The following is a 16,693-nucleotide window of genomic DNA, read 5'->3' on the forward strand; positions in this document are numbered from 1 at the left end:
GCGCCACAGCGTCGGCCCCAGTATCGTTTGTTTCTGTCACTTATTTGGAATAACCTGATTGGATTAAAAAGTCAAGAGGAAGTCTGTTTTATTTTTGTGTGTCCATATGCAGTGATTTATTTTCCCTTTCCTGTTGACAGGACCTGTACGTGGATCGACCTCTGCCTTACCTGATTGGCTCGAAGCTGTTCATGGAGCAGGAAGATGTGGGGCTGGGGGAGCTGTCCAGCGAAGGTGCTGTTCCCCCATGGGTGCCTGGGGTGCTCTCAGCTGTCCTATCTTGCTTGACTTGTTGCCTTTCAGTCATCTCCAACATTGCACCAAGTTGTAAGAAATGTGTAAAGAACTCCCATTTACCATTCAACCAGGATTCTTTTTTTTTTTTTTAATGGTTTTAATTATGTATTTGAGAGGCAGAGTTACATACAGAGGGAGAGACAGAGAGAGAGAGGTCTTTCATTTGCTGGTTCACTCCCCAAATGGCCTCAACAGCTGGAGCTGGGCCGATCTGGATCCAGGAGCTTCCTCCATCACCTGGGATTCTAAGTTGTTGACATGCTACCTTTATTTTATCATTCTCCCCATGTGAACATAATATGTCTCTCAGATCCTGTTTGAGAGACATCATGCCCCATTTCTCTTAAGTGTTAGTTTGTTTAATTTGTTTTATTTATTTGAAAATCAGAGTGGCAGAGATTTTCTGTCTGCTGGTTCACTCCTCCCAAATGGCCATAGCGGCTAGGTCTGGGCCAGACTGAAGCCAGGATCCAGGAACTCCATCTGGGTCTCCCACATGGGTGGCAGGAGTGAAAGTACTTGGGCCATCTTCCTGTGCCCTTTGAGACACGTTAGCAGGGAGCTGTATTGGAAGCAGAGTATCCAGACCCGAACCAGCACTCCAGTGTCGGGTGCTGGCGTCGCAAGCAATGGCTTAACTTGCTGAGCCACAGTGCTGGCCCCATTTCTGTATTTTCTAAGAACAAGGATATTCTCTTTCCTAACCGAGGGCAGTTGTCAAAATCAGGACGTTTTTCTGGCCGTAATACTGCTACATCATCTTCATTCGTATTCAGATTTTGCCGGTAATGTCCTTTGTAGTCTCTGTTTCCGCTGGTCCAGAACCCAGTCCAGGCCTACTCCCAGCATGTAGTAGCAAGCCTGTCAGTCATCCTTCATCTGTCCGATTCCTAGGCCATCTTGTTTTTTTTATGATGCTGTGGAAGACACAGACCAGTTTATTTTCTTGGTAAGGAAGCATCTGGTGGGGAAATAACATTGAGACCATGTAGATGTCGTGACACTTTCGATTGCAGCAGATGAGTATAGACGGCTTTGTCAGAATCTCGGATGCCCTTGCGCAGTGGCTTGAGTTTTGCCGTGAAGCAGAGGACATCTCTGGTGACCATGCCATTAATCCCGACCTCTCTTCTGGACAGAAGGTTCTGTGGGCAGCGATCGCGGCAGTATTGTGGACAGCGAGGAAGAGAAGGAAGAGGAGGTAAGGACGCCGTGACGTGAACGCATCTTGTGAGCAGGAGCCTGTCCAGCAGGCTGCGTAGGTACCAGATTAATTAACTGGCAGTCTGTTTTCATCAAGCTGAGCACATACCATCTTAGTGAGCTAGCGCTCTGTTTGCATAAAGCTGCTCGGTAGAAGCCATCGTCAGGAGTTTTCTCCTTGGGTTAGATTTCTTTTTGGTCTAGGGTCCAAAAACATTGGAAACTGCTGTAGTTTTTTCAGCCATGACCCTTCCTCCCACCACAGCACCTAACCTTTCCTCCTCCTGGGATATTTTGAGGAGGGCAGCATAGCTATTCCTGTGGAATCCCGGCCTGAGACCTAGTCTTGGAGTGCGTTCCATTTTCAGATAATTCTAGGGCAAAGAAATCTTCATTTAAAACTTTCCTTACTTTCAAACCATAAAATCTACACCAGAGGATGCCTAGAGCATTTAGCTTTGCTTTCATCTCCACTGTATTCACATTCACAGCACGTAATCTTTTTTTTTTTTTTTTTTTTTTTTTTTTTTTTAATTTTAAAGTTTGTTTATTGAAAGCCAAGGGAGATGGGGGGGGGTGGAGGGGAGACAGACAATGAGATCTCCCATTTGCTGGTCCCCTCTCCAAATGCCTGTGGCAGCTGATGCCAGGGCAGACCTGGCAAGGCTAAAGCCAAGAGCCAGGAATTCAATCCGAGTCTCCCACACATATGGCAGGGACACAGGTGCTTGAGCCATGACCTGCTACCTCCGGGGATGTGCATTAGCAGGAAGCTGGAATGAGGGGCAGAGCTGGGACACGATCAAGTCACTCTAATATGGAACACATATGCCCCAAGCAGCAGGCCAAACACCTGCCCCCACAGAGCGTAATCTGACTTATAGTCCTAGGTCCTGGAGTCTGTGGGCCCTCACCACACGTGTATCTGGCTGGAGTTGTCCCTTCAATAGAATGCTGCTCACTGGCCGGTGATCAGTGCTTGTACAATTTCTCGATGTCTCAGCAGACTCTGCTGTGTGCCTGTGCCTGTTTTCTCATCACCCTCTGTGTCTCCTCTCCTACCATCCCTGCTCCAGCCTCAAAGAAAACTTAGCTTTCTCCAGCTAACCTTGCTGGGGTAGAGGCCATTAGCTGAATCTTTTGTTTTTAGCTGTCGCCGTTGATTGTGGCCCTTTTAGCAGATTGCTGGTAGCAGATACCATTGTTCCTTTCTTGGGCCTGAGGAAGCGGCTGCCTTAGCTCTTCGGAATATGCAGAGCCGTTTCAAAATGTAAAATAACACAAAGCAACTTTTGGTGTTTTCATTAATTTAATCTGCAGCTCTCCCTTTAAATCTGAGGAGTAGAGTTGGAAGTGCAGAGGTGTTTAAATGAACCACAAAAGTTAGGTGTTGGCAGGGAGCAGCCCTTCGCCACATTGCCAGCTCCCGCTCATGGGCGCTCCTTGATCCCCTGGGTGACGGGGCAGGGTCAGTGGCAGAAACTGAGCCGCAGCCTTTGCACACGGGGCAGCATCAGTTTGCCCCCGACACTTAGACCTGAAATCATTCTGTGCTCCTCAGTGAAGCCTGTGTTAAGGACAAAGCCTTTTTCTCCCCTCCCACAGGAATCCGATGAGGATTTTGCCAATCAAAGTGACAATGACCAGAACCAGGTAAGGCCCCTGCATCGAGGCGACTTTGTTTTCAACTTCTAACTGAAGCTTAGCTGTAGACTTAAAATCCCTTGTGAAGATCGAGAGCTACTGAGGATTTTTCTTTAAGCACTTGATGCATTGAGAACTTTGCTGTACTTTCTGTAAGTTTTACTTGCCTAAATTGTCTCTCTTTCTGAGACATCAGAGAGGGTAAGAAGCACAGTTGAGAAACAGAGCCTCTGAGAGGTTCATTCCACGTCACTCAGCTGCCACGCTGAAGACAAGGCGGCAGGAACGCTGGCAAGCACCGGTTCACAGATGAACATCTTCTGGCCATTTTGTTGGCACATGGCTAAGTGCAGCTGTGTATCTCCCTCTAAGGACATACCATTCTCAGAATGGGCATTGTCTCATGTTAGTAACGTGAATTTCCTTGTCATTTTAAACGGTCTCTATAATTTGCTTTGTGAATTTCTGCATTTTTAAACTTGCTGATGTGTGAGACTGTCAGCAACTCTTAAGTGGGAGAAGCAGGCCTAGAGTTTTGTTTTGGAGGTCCGCTGCTCTCGGTGTTGTCACACGTAGAAGTGTCTTTGCGTCTGTGAACTGTTTCTTGGGACTACGAAGTGGAGTCACACGTGAGTGGGCTCCTGGAACCCCTGTGTGATGGGTGCTCCACGATACAGATCGTGACCCCCATTTTGCTACATTGTCATCAGCATGGAGCGGGTCATGTCAGCTAGATTTTTGTTTCGCATACCAAGGGTACTCCACAAGTTCATGGAAAATAGAATGAAAAGATAAGGTCATTTGGGTACAGAAAATTTTGTATTCATGAATGTTATTGGTCTCTGATTTTAACACTCTATTTTTGGAAAATATTTCTGTGGACTTTATACTTAGATAATTTTCGAACAGTGCAATAGAGTGATTAAAAGCATTGATGTACCCAGTGGTTTTTATGGAGGGTTTTTAAAAAAAGCTCCTATGTGTTACGAAAAAAACTATACATGGGCTTCCGAATTTTTTTTTTTTTTTGCCTCAAACATAAACTGATCCTTCTATTTTTCCACAAACTTTTTGAAGTACCTTTCTGTTAAAGGTAGAGTGGTTTCACACACCACAGCTAGTGGCAGAGTTGTGGTGATTGAATTAGAGCATGTTAAGTAATTTTAGCAAAGTGCCTGGCACAAATTACTGATTTAAGCATTTAAAAAAACGTTTACAGTAGACATACGTGTACCAGTGGGTAGATTTGGAAAATTAGAACATGACAGATCAGGCTAGGTTTGAGCCCTCTAGTCCTCATCTCCATGTGTTCTCCCAAGGTGACCGGTGTTGTGGTCTGTGAGTGTCTATGTAGGTTATTTCCTTTGCTTTCTTTTCTTTTCTTTTCTTTTTTTTTTTTTTTTTTTTTTTTTTGACAGGCAGAGTGGACAGTGAGAGAGAGACAGATCCGATGGCAGGAGCCAGGAGCCAGGTGCTTTTCCTGGTCTCCCATGGGGTGCAGGGCCCAAGCACTTGGGCCATCCTCCACTGCACTCCCTGGCCACAGCAGAGAGCTGGCCTGGAAGAGGGGCAACCGGGACAGAATCCGGCGCCCCGACCGGGACTAGAACCCGGTGTGCCGGCGCCGCTAGGCGGAGGATTAGCCTAGTGAGCCGCGGCGCCAGCCCTATTTCCTTTGCTTTCACTAATACATCTGTGTGCGTAGAGGTGGTAGGGGTGTATACGTGGGGGCCAGGGGCAGATGTCACCCTGGATTTGTCATTCTGAAATTCTTTACTTGACCTTTCTTTTTTCTTTTAACCTGCTCAGGATTCTTTGTTTTTTTAGTTTCTAAAATGTATTTGGAAGGCAGAGAAAGAGAGAGACCGACAGGCAGAGATCCAACTGCTGGCTTGCTCCTGCAAATGCTCACAATAGCCCGGACTAGGCCAGGCAGAGACCAGGAGCTGGGAACTCAATTCAGGTTTCTCGTGTGAGTGACAGGGATCCAGTACTCCAGCCGTTACCGCCTACCTCTCAGAGTGTGCCTTAGTAGGAACCAGAGCTGGGACTTGAACCCAGGTACTCCAGTATCGGATATGGGCATTCCCAGCAGTGTTTTAACTGCTGAGCCAAAACTTTTTTATTTATTTTCATTTTATTCAAGAGACAGATTTCCCCTTGGCTGGTTTACTCTCCCAATGTCCACAATAGCTAGGGCTGGTCCAGCCTGAAGCTGGGAGCTGGGAACTTAATCTTTATCTCCCATGTGGGTGGCAGGGACCCAAGTGCTTGAGCCATCAGCTTTTGCTGTCCAGGGTTTGCCTTAGTAGGAAGCTGGAATCGGGCCCCGAGCCAGGACTAAGACACAGGTACACTGACAAGGGCTGCAGCCATCCAAGTGTTGTGTTAGCGGCTGCTCCAAATACCTACCACTAGTATTCTTACGAAGATAAGACTGTACTTTATTTTTATTTCTCTGTGATGGGCATGTTGAATGTTGCAGTGTTCCGCTTTTATGTTCTTGCTCTTCTCCTTGGTAAAGGGTGAAATGCTTCTCTGGATTCTTGGGTAGTGTTGTGCGGGCACATTCTAGCACATGTGTGCTGTGCTGCTTCAGGACGTGCTGTGCGCGCTCATCATCATCACGTTAAGAAGTCGTTCCCTTTTCAAAGCAGGAACCTGGAGGCAGGGTGTCAGTGGCTCCCCCAGCCTGACGACAGCCTCCAGAGCTCTAACCTGGCCTCTTACACTCCCAGCACACGGCGCAGAGGAGCGACGAGGAAGAGGATGACGACGGCTGTGACCTTTTCGCTGACTCTGAGAAGGAGGAGGATATCGAGGAGGCCGATGGAGATTCCAAGCCTGTAAGGGAGCGTGTAGCTGGAATCACTTGGCCCTGGCTCATCAGTGGGCCCTTGGACTCATTCCTCGCATGGCTGCTTGTATTTGCGGCCTTCTCATGTTCCATGGTGTCTGCGATTTCATTTATGTGCTTAAAAATAATTGCCTTGAACGTACCACTTTCTTGTCCAGCTGTGATGACTCCACAAGGCAGGCAGATCATTCCGAGTAGATTCAATTCCAGAGGGTTATTTGGTTTGTTTGTTTTGTTTCAGGATTTCTTTATTTGTTTGAAAGATGGAGGGAGGGAAGTAGGGAGAGAAAGAGAAAGAGAGATATGGATGTTTTTTTAACTTTTATTTTGTAAATATTTACAAAATTATTATTATTACATTATTTTGTAAATTTCCAAAGTACAGCTTATGTCTTCCCCCCCCCCCAATAACTTCCCTCCCACCCGCAACCCTCCCATCTCCCGCTCCCTCTCCCATTCCATTCGCATCAAGATTCATTTTCAATTGAGATATGGATCTTAACATGTGCTTGCTCATTCCCCAAATGGCTGCAACAGCTGGGGCTGGGCCATGCCAAGGCTAGGAGCCAGGAACACCATCCAGATCTTATAAAAGTACTTGGGCCATCGTCTGCTGCTTTTCCAGGTGCCTTAGCAGGACCCTGGATCGGAAGCAGAGTCATTGAGACTTGAACTAGCACTTGGATATGGGATGCCCATGTTGCAAGCAGTAGCTTAACCCCCAGCACCACAATGCTGACCCCTCCGTGTTCCTGCCTCTCCTCCTGAGTGCTTTGTTCTAGTTTTCTGATTCAGATTTTCAAGTATCAAAGTGAAGTATTAATGAATAAGGAAATGAAGTGTTTCCTCCCTGAGAGGTACATTTTATGAGTCCTGTTCCTTGAGTGGTCTGAAGAGAGTGTAAATCCCTTTAAATGAAATGTAATGTCTCCTGGGTTCAATTTCTCTGCTGTTACACACTTAATTTTGTGAGCTGTCCAAAAGTAACGTACACTAGTTTAGCCTGTTAGAAAAACGGATTCTCTTGGTCTCTCCTGCCTGTAGAAAAGACCCACGTCCTTTGCTGATGAGCTGGCAGCACGAATCAAAGGAGACGCCCCCAGCCGGCCGGAAGAGGAACAGACAGGTGGGCACCAGGACGAGTTAACTGGGGGGGTTGGTGGGTGACACCCGGGACCCTCTACTGGTTTCACAATGGTAGAACTAGTGTGCTTTAAAGATTTATTTACTTACTTGAAAGAGTTATACAGGGAAAGGAGAGATAGAGAGTTTTTTTTTTTTTTTTAAGTTTGTTTATTTGAAAGAGTTAGAAAAAGAGACAGAGTTCTGGGGGAGAGAGAGATCTTCATCTGCTGGTTCACTCTCCAGATGGCCAATCTCCAGATGGCCACAATGGTCAGGGCTGGACTAAGCCAAAGCCAAGAGCCAGGAGCTTCATCTGGGTCTCCTGTATGGGTACAGGGGCCCAAGCACTTAGACCAACCTCCGCTGGTTTCTCAGGCCGTTAGCAGGGAGCAGGATTGGAAGTGGAGCAGCCGGGACTCGAACTGGTGCCCATATGGGATGCTGGTCTCTCAGGCAGGGCTTCACCCGCTACGCCACAGCGCCGGCCCCAGAGCACCTTTCTTAGTGACTGGGACGCACAAGGCATAAATTGTGGTTCCCACTGTTTGCTGTGTACACTGCCTGTGAAAACGGCACACCATGGACCCCACAGGGGAATCGCTCATGGGCCGACTGCGTATCTGTTCATCAGCCTTTTCAGGCACCACCGGGTCCTGCAGAGCTCCATGGCACCAGGGAAGCATCCCTGGGTTAGCACTGACTCCCATCCGTTGGATCAAACTAAAATGCACTGCAGGGTATGTCCCAGTCACTGAGCGGGGTGGGAAGTTTCCCGGGTCACTCTCTCACACAGGCAGCCCTGGTGTGCACGGGCCTCTGGCATGCGTGTGGCTGCCGCCCACGTTCCAGGCAGGTGTTTGGGGCACCGCCTCTGGTGCTCGGGTGGGGCTGACCTGCGCTAGGCTATGAGTAGGAGGATGACAGGTGTTTTATAAAGGGTCAGGGTAGAGCATGTGGAGGGTCTAAAGAAGGGCTGTCAGAGAAGGTCAGGGTGTAATGCACAGGGCTGGGGGGAGATGAGGTGGTGAGAAGTTGACTGACCAGTAGTGGCTAGATAGGAGCAAGAAGTGCTGGGCTTCTGGTGCATAGTAAGTGACTGCAAGTTTCATGTTAAACTAGATGGGGCTAGCACTGTGGCATGGTAGGCTGAGCATCTGCTGTGCTGCTGGCATCCCATACGCATTCCTGTTAGCATCGCGGCTGCTCCTTTTCTGATCCAGCTCTTTGCTTATGGCCTGGGAAAGCACTGGAAGATGACCCAAATGCTTGGGCCCCTACACCTATGTGGGAGACCCAGAAGGGGCTCCTGGCTCCTGGCTTTGGATCAGCCCAGGTCTGGCTGTTGTGGCCGTTTGGGGAGTGAACCAGCGAATGGAAGAGCTCTCTCTCTGTCTCTCCCTCTCTCTGTAACTCTGCCTCTCAAATAAATCTTTAAAAAATTTTTAAAAACTGTCCCATAAGGCCGGCGCCGCGGCTCACTAGGCTAATCCTCCGCCTAGCGGCGCCGGCACACCGGGTTCTAGTCCCGGTAGGGGCTCCGGATTCTGTCCCAGTTGCCCCTCTTCCAGGCCAGCCCTCTGCTGTGGCCAGGGAGTGCAGTGGAGGATGGCCCAGGTGCTTGGGCCCTGCACCCCATGGGAGACCAGGAAAAGCACCTGGCTCCTGGCTCCTGCCATCGGATCAGCGCGGTGCGCCGGCCGCAGCGCGCCAACCGCGGCGGCTACTGGAGGGTGAACCAACGGCAAAGGAAGACCTTTCTCTCTGTCTCTCTCTCTCACTGTCCACTCTGCCTGTCAAAAAAAAAAAAAAAACAAACAAACAAAAAAAAAAACTGTCCCATAATATACATATATACCATATTTATGTTTGTTACAATTTGCTTAATATAAAAAAAAATCCACATGGAGATAGTAAGGGCGGACCACATGTTGTCGAAACCATGCCATATCCTTCAGGCCTTACGATCAGGAGGAGCGAACCCTCAGAAGACGTGGGCCGAGGGGAAGGGCGAGAGCTCCCCTTGAGATGGGAGGCCTCCTCCTCCCCCGCCAGTGCTCCCTGTAATTCTATTTCTGAGCCTATTGACTCGGAAACTTGGCCAACACAATTCATGACACGCTGCTTGCCGTGCTGAGGACCCGGGTCTGGCTCATTCACTTTCCCAGAGCAGCTGAGAGCCTGGTTTTTTGGGGGGTGGTTCTAGGATTAGCGGTGGGATGGAGTGGGAATGCCTGTGAGATCTGCATCACCAGCATCTGTAGCACTTAGGTCTCCTGGACTTCTCTGGAAGTCTGGGAACAGGGGCTCTCTGGCATTTGCTTCCTATAAAGGGCATGTCGCGTCCTTCCACGTTCAGCAGCAGCATCCCCTCCATTCCCCTCCTGGCCGTGTCAGTCTGCAGGTCTCTTTTCAGTTGGTCTTTGCATCCTTAGTGGGACAGGATCTGGGGGCAGATGATCCGAGTGTTTCAGAATAAACAGGTCCATGTGGAGGGAGAGCGCCTCGAGGCTTCACCCCGTCCACTCCAGGCTGTGCAGAGCCTGTTGAGGGACTCAGGGCACGTCCCGTGGCTTGTGCTTGCCCTCGAACTCTCCTTGTTAAATACGGGTCCATGAGCTTCGTGCCACTGTTCGTACAGAGACGGCCCACGGGGATCTGAGTCCAAACCCATTGTGAACCCTGCATGGACGTCATTGTTTTCTGTTCTCTAGATGACGACGATAATTTGTTTGCACCCCCTAAGCTGACCGACGAAGACTTCTCCCCGTTTGCTTCCAGAGGCGGCCTATTCAGTGGCGGGCAGGGACTTTTCGACGATGAGGATGAGGAGGTGAGTCCGGGCGACGCCACAGCGCTCCCTCCCTGCCGCGGGGTGCACTCCTCAGGAATCCATAGGCTTTGGTCTTTCAGTGGGGGAAAGTGGCTTCCTGCTTGTGAGTTGCTTCTGGGGACACTGGGAGAACATGTTTAGGAGCTGTGTCTACTTGGGAGAGTCAGCCAGGACTGGACCGAGGCCACAGCTAGTCTGCGCATGGCAGCCGATTCTCTCCAGAACAGTGAATGTGCAGCTTCCCATTTCACGGGCTCCTTTACATTTTGTAGATTCCAAATCCTGATCACACTTGCACTTGGCCCCCTATATTAAGCATTTTCTGGCCTCCCGCATTGCAGAGTGACCTGTTCACGGCCGCGCCGCGGGATCAGCAGAGCCGGGCCCCCGTGCACGAAGGTGAGCTGGGGCCGGGATCCAGGCTGCCTCTGCTGCTCGGCGCGCCGAGTCCCCAGAGCTGTGTCGTTCCCAGCAGGAGTAGGTGGGGCCCCGGAGGTGCTCTCAAGCTGTGTTCCTTTGTCCAACAAGAAGCTTGAACCAGCTAAAAGCTAAATCCTCAGGAGTTTATGTCTTGGGAAAACCTGTGCCGTCTCTAAACCCATGTCTCAATATTTCCTTTCTGAGGAGAGAATTCATCAAAACGTCAGGAAAAGTACATGATGGCAGTGCTGAGGGTATTTTTAGTTTAGTGAAGTTGAATGTGAATGAACATCGCTAATATTCTCTGTAGGTTGGAGATCAGTAATTCCCTGTCTCAGCCTGCATTAAACTATCTGTTGCGTGTTTTGTCTTCATTTTTACTTACTTGACAGACAGGGCTCACATCTGCTGTTTCACTCCCAGGCGTCCCAGATGGCTGAGGCTGAAGCCGAGAGTCGGGGACCCAAGCCTGTTTCCCCTGTGGGAGGCAGGAACCCCATTACTTGAGGCATCACCTCTGCCTCCCAGGGTCTGCGTTAGCAGGCAGATAGTCACGAGCCAGAGCTGGAACTTAAGCCAGGAGCCCAGAACTCAGATCTTCCATGTGGGAGGCGGGGATCCGCATACTCAAACTGTCACCGCCTGCCTCCCCAGTGCACGTTAGCAGGAAGCTGGAACAGGGTGCGGGGCTGGCACGTGGGCTCAGGTACACTGCAGACGTCCTAGTGGCACTGGTGGCTGGGCCTCCTTTCCGTCTTTCCTCTTACAGTCTTCATACTTTTCACTGCTGTCTCAAAGCTGTTGCTACTTTTTTTGGTCATTATTTGTGTCATCTAACCTCTGTGGGTAAAGCTAGGACTATTTGGGGAAGCCCATTGGCTCTGCCCTCCCCCCTGAGAGCCCCCTATTTGTGCTCCCTGGACACACAGCTTAGATGATGTGAAACCCAAGAAAGAAGCTCTGACATCAGGGTCTCTTGTTAGCGACGTGTCTCACTTCACGCATGTCAGGAAGGCGGGCCAAACAAGGGAAGTGCTGCGTGTGTGATGGGTATCTGTCTGTTGCTCGTTCCAGAACCTTCATCCACCAAACCTGCAAAGAAAATCCCAGCAGGAGGAATTTCCGTGTTTTTAGGTAATAGAACTTCAAATTTTTGTTTTTAATGGTTGCCTTTATTTGAGAGGCAGAGCTATAGACGGAGGGGAGGGGGTGGGGTCTTCTATCGGCTGGTTCACACCCCAAGTGGCTGCAACAACCAGAGCTGGGCTGATCTGAGGCCGAGAGCCAGGAGCTTCCTCCGGGTCTGCAATGCAGTGCAGGGCCTCTTGGGCCATCTTTCACTGCCTTACTAGGCCTCGGGCAGGGAGCTGGATCAGAAGAGTAGCCGGGACACACGTATCCGGGACACACGTATCCGGGACACACACTGGTGCCCATATGGGATGTCGGCACTGCTCATCCTGCTATGCCACAGCACACGGCCCCTGGGTTTGTTTTTTTAAGACAGTGTCAGCACTGCTGTGTCATTTTAAAATTTGTCCTCTACGGCTGGCTGGAGACAAGGAGGTATCTGAGGACTTCAGCCAGAGGGCACAGCTCGAAAAGAGCACCCTTACTGGTGTCGGCTCCCGTCGTCTCGGACAGCAGTGGCTTAGGACTTTCTGTTCTTAGTGGCCGGGAGATTTTGCATGTGGGGACGTGTGTCGTGGTAACTGCCAGGTGATGGGGCCCAGGCAGCGTGTGTGGTGGAAGAACGGGAAGTCCTTAGCAGGCGGCGCAGCTTAGAGTGTGGCGGTCCTGTCTCTGCACCCACAGGGGACACTGCTGTATTTGGTGCCACCTCTGCACCCTCACGGAGGGAGCCCCAGAAGCCTGAGCAGCCCCCTCCCGGGAAGAGCCCCCGCCCCCCAGCTTCTGCCGGCCTGTTTGCTGACGACGAGGAGGACGACGAGGACTTTTTTGCGGCATCTCACAGCAAGCCTTCCAAGACAGGTACTCGTCTTGGCCTCCGCTGCTGGGGAGTTAGCCAGAAAAAAAAAAAAAAACACCCTGAGCTGAAACCGCCGAAGCTGCCGCAGCTCTGTGGGGTGCTCAGTACCAGAATTCCTTCCCCGGCTTCCCTGTAGTCGAGCTGCTCTGTGTGTATCCATAGGCGCGTGCCTCGGAGGCCTCTGCGCAACAGACCGCTCTTTTCTGCCCCAGAAACTTCCGGGAACAGAGGCTGTGGTCAGCGTTAGGCTGCTGCTCCAGTGGGTCTGGGACAGGGCCTGAGCATCCGCATTTCTCACAAGCGCCCTGGTGGGCGGGGGTCCCAGCTTTGGGGGTCACACCAGGGGTGGCCAGACCCAGAAGGGAAGGGTTGGTTACCGAAGTGCAGGCAGAATTCAAGGACTTGGAAAGGAGTGAGTGACGAGCAGAACTGGCAGAAGCAGAGAGCGTTTAGAAGCAGGGCAGCTGCACTTGGCTGTCTTCCCAGCGTTGGGAGTGGGAAGTCAGGCTGAAGGCGAAGCGTGCGAGCAGGTGGTAGCCTCAGCACTGTAGAAAGAGCACAGATACATGGTCGCTCGAATCTAGGCCGGCTGGCACGACTGAAGGCCGGCAGGCAGGCGTGCCTCCTGTGGCCACACAGGGCTCCTAGGGGCTGGATATCCTGAACTGACCCAGAATCCCAGATAAGTTGGCGCTGCTTTTTTTTTTTTTTCTTTCTCTTGACATCGCTTGGTCTCTGGGGACATTCCCGAAGCAGTGGCCTCATTCCAGCAACTCCCATGCATCATTCAGGGTGGCAGGTGCTTGTGGGAGTGAAAGCAGCCAAATGCTCACCAGGAGAGCAAGTGGGGTTCTTCCAGTTCGTGGCCTCTTTGGGGCTGTTAGAAGGAGGTGGATGCAGGTCAACTTGGGCACATTCCTAGGTGCAGTAAGTGGGAAAGGGAAAATGCAAATGGGTAGACACTGTCCTGGTTCTTACAAGTGAAAGCCTGACTGTGGACCGTTCATGTTAATATGTTAGCAAATCCCACGGGGCAGTGGAAGCCCTGTGCTTGCCTTGCTTCAGCGGGCAGATAGAGTTAGGGGGGGTTTCAGTCTTAGCTTTAATCCATTTCTGTATAGTGTGGTTTTTAAAGCAGCCAGAGCAAACCCTTACGTCTCAGATACCTGTGGTGGCCTTGGATGCCCCTCGTAAGTGAAGGTTTCTCTTTACCCTGTAACTAGCCCACACCATTCTAAGCATAGGGTGCTGCTGCTTGGACAGGCGTGTCGGCCAGGGGTTAAACTGTCTGAGCTGCTGTGGTGGGCCTTGAAAAATTCCAAGGCTAGCTTACAGTTCCACTTAATGCTTCCTTATAACTAATCAAGGACAACAGACGTTTTCTTTTTATTCCGGACAGGGGAAGTACTTTTTTTTTTTTAAGGTTTATTTATTATTTGAGAGACAGAGGCTGAGAGAGAGAGAGAGATGGGAAGAGATGGAGGAAGGTCTTCCATCCGCTGGTTCACTCCTCAAATGGCTGCAACGGCCAGAGCTGAGCTGAACTGAAGGCAGGAGCCTGGAGCTTCTTCCGGGTCTCCCATGTGGGTGCAGGGGCCCAAGGACTTGGGCTGTCTTCTACTGCTTTCTCAGGCCACAGCAGAGATCTGAAGAGGAATAACCTGGACTTGAACTGGCACCCACGTGGGATGCTGGCACTACAGGTGGTGGCTTTACCCGGTATGCCACAGTGCTGCCGGCCCGAAAGAACGTTTAATCTATGGATTTTTTTTTTTTTTTTTTTTTTTTTGGACAGGCAGAGTGGACAGTGAGAGAGAGAGACAGAGAGAAAGGTCTTCCTTTGCCGTTGGTTCACCCTCCAATGGCCGCCGCGGCCGGCGCGCTACAGCCGGCGCACCGCGCTGATCCGATGGCAGGAGCCAGGAGCCAGGTGCTTTTCCTGGTCTCCCATGGGGTGCAGGGCCCAAGCACCTGGGCCATCCTCCACTGCACTCCCTGGCCACAGCAGAGAGCTGGCCTGGAAGAGGGGCAACCGGGACAGAATCTGGCACCCCGACCGGGACTAGAACCTGGTGTGCCGGCGCCGCTAGGCGGAGGATTAGCCTAGTGAGCCGCGGCGCCGGCCTAATCTATGGATTTTACGGTGGGAATTGTTTGTTGTCATTACCTTGGTGTGATTTTGTGCTGTGGTATCTTTTCAAAGACAAAGTCAAACCCAGTGCCGATATCTTTGACGAAGAGGAGGGAGATCTATTCAAAGAAAAACCAGCGGCTTTGCCAGAAGATACTGTGAATCAGACAGATGAAAATAAAGCAAGAGCCAAGAAGCAGGTGAGCCAGAGGGAAGGGTCCATGAGGCATGGCATGGGCCAGCCTGTTCCCACCTCTGCAACCCAGAGGGACATACTCTGCCCCTTCAAGATTAGACCCCAGAACCTCTAAGTGGGAGAAGGCAGAGGGAGTGGGTAGAACAAACACGGAGCCAACCGCCACCCAGGTTCTGGGATCCCTTGGAGTTTGCCAATTCCTTTTGTGTTTCTGAACCTTTCTACACTTACATGTAAAAAGTTGTGGTCATCATGGTGTTTCACCCCTAAATATTTCATTAAGTACCTTTTGGAAAGACTCCCATAAAATCAAAACACCATTTTCAACAGCCCCATGATGAACAGTGATTCTGCAGTAGAATCTGATGTCTGGCCCACATTCACATGGCTCCATTTTGCCCCAGAATAATACCCAACAGTGAGACTGATTTAAAATCGTCTTCCTGCATGGTCTGTATCCTAATTTTCTCTCTCATCTCCAAATAGCCTTTATGCCTTTTTGTTTTTATGGCCAGCCCCTCTTTTTTTTTTTTTTTTTTTTGTAGACTATCATCTCATTTGGATTTACCTGATTACTTTGCTATGGTTATATTCAATGTAAACATTGCATTTTTAAAAAATATTTACATATGTATTTACTGAAAGGCAGGGTATAAGAGGGGGAGAGATGGAGAAAGAGCTCTTTTCCATTTTCTGGTTTGCTTCCCAAATGGCTAAAACAGCCGGGGCTGGTCTGGCCAAAGCCAGGAGCCAGGAACTCCATCCCCGTCTCCCAGGTGGGTAGCAGGGGCCCAAGTACTGGACCATCACCTGCTGCCTTCCCAGGCATATTTTCAGGGAGCTGGATGGAAAGAGAAGTAGCCTGGACTCAGAACCAGCACCCTGATATGGACTGCCCTTGGGTGTGGGATACAGGCATCTCCTGCGGCATCTCACCCTGCTGGGCCACAATGCCAGCCCCATGTGAAGCGTTTTTGACAAGAATACAGGCAAGCAAGGTGTGCACTTTCCACTGTGTCGCCTCCTGAGACACCTCAGGTCTACCCCCCGCTGCCCAGGTGCTGGAGCTTGGTTGCTAGGCTAAAATGGTGCCCACCACACAGTCTCTGTTGGACCGATATCCTGCTCTGTCATCAGGAAGTTGGTGTCTGAGTGAGACACCCTATTTGCAAGCACCCTGTTTGCCAGCCACCTGCTCGGTGGTTCTCACACCACTGAAGGTCTTTTCCCGAGCCAGTTGTCCTTTGGGGTGTAAGAGTGTCTGTTGGTACTGTGTCTCCATGTTTATGGGCTGGCTGCCTTCTGAGTAGGTTTTAGTGTTGCTCTGGAGCCGTGGACTGTTTGTTTCCCGTCCACTATTCCCTTTACCCCTCTCATGTTCTTCACGGGTGCTCATATTGGCCCAAGCTCAGCCAGTGGGCTGTGTGGCGCGTGGGTCTTTATTCCTTCCGGCTGCTGCTGCTCCCCTGCTGTCCCACCCAGCTTGCTCCTGTTTGTGAAGCACTTCTCATCATGCCCTGTCCTTGCTGTGGAGCCCAACTCTCCCTGCCTACCACCTGTCCCGGACTTCAGGGCTCCTGAGGCAGCCTGGCTCTGCGTCTCTGATGGCGCACGTGAACCAGCGTCTGCTGGACCACATGTGTCTTCTGCCTGGCACATCCTAGCTTGGACCATCTCGCGGTGCCAAGGTCTTGTCTCTCATGAGAAACTTAACTTCTCAAGCTATTACTCTTCCTTCTTTCCTAACTTGCACCAAGTTTCAAATTTTCTTGCATAACTCCCTTTGTATTCTTTTACACTTGATCTTAGCCAAAAGGCCGAGAAGCGATCCCCTTTGTATTCTTTTAATTGTGTGTGTTTGCAAGGCAGTGAGAGACAGAGCTCTCCCAGCTGGTTCTCTCCCCAAATGTCTGTAACAGCTGGGGCTGAGCCAGGCTGATGCTGGAACCTGGGCGCTCCATCTGGTCTCCCGCATGGGTGGCAGAGACCCAGTTGCTTGT

At 50.6% G+C, this 16,693-nt stretch overlaps 1 protein-coding gene across 5 annotated transcripts in view; it reads left to right on the forward strand.

Moving 5' to 3' along the window:
* The window catches only part of LOC100343496 (WASH complex subunit 2A), a 58,191-nt gene that overhangs the window by 14,805 nt on the left and 26,693 nt on the right, over positions 1–16,693 (forward strand). For 3 of the 5 annotated variants that reach the window (XM_008269863.5, XM_008269865.5, XM_008269867.5), the window contains exons 6-15: positions 141–234; positions 1,437–1,498; positions 3,106–3,153; positions 5,883–5,990; positions 7,046–7,127; positions 9,838–9,956; positions 10,298–10,355; positions 11,451–11,510; positions 12,192–12,368; positions 14,570–14,697. In XM_008269863.5, coding sequence (XP_008268085.1) covers positions 141–234; positions 1,437–1,498; positions 3,106–3,153; positions 5,883–5,990; positions 7,046–7,127; positions 9,838–9,956; positions 10,298–10,355; positions 11,451–11,510; positions 12,192–12,368; positions 14,570–14,697 — 936 coding nt within the window. The remainder of the gene's footprint in view (positions 1–140; positions 235–1,436; positions 1,499–3,105; positions 3,154–5,882; positions 5,991–7,045; positions 7,128–9,837; positions 9,957–10,297; positions 10,356–11,450; positions 11,511–12,191; positions 12,369–14,569; positions 14,698–16,693) is intronic. The other 2 variants (XM_008269864.5, XM_051823718.3) reach the window with 1 other exon arrangement.

Source organism: Oryctolagus cuniculus, chromosome 15 (assembly GCF_051225735.1).
Source record: "Oryctolagus cuniculus isolate XC-2025 breed Fujian yellow rabbit chromosome 15, ASM5122573v1, whole genome shotgun sequence".
NCBI classification, from domain to species: domain Eukaryota; kingdom Metazoa; phylum Chordata; class Mammalia; order Lagomorpha; family Leporidae; genus Oryctolagus; species Oryctolagus cuniculus.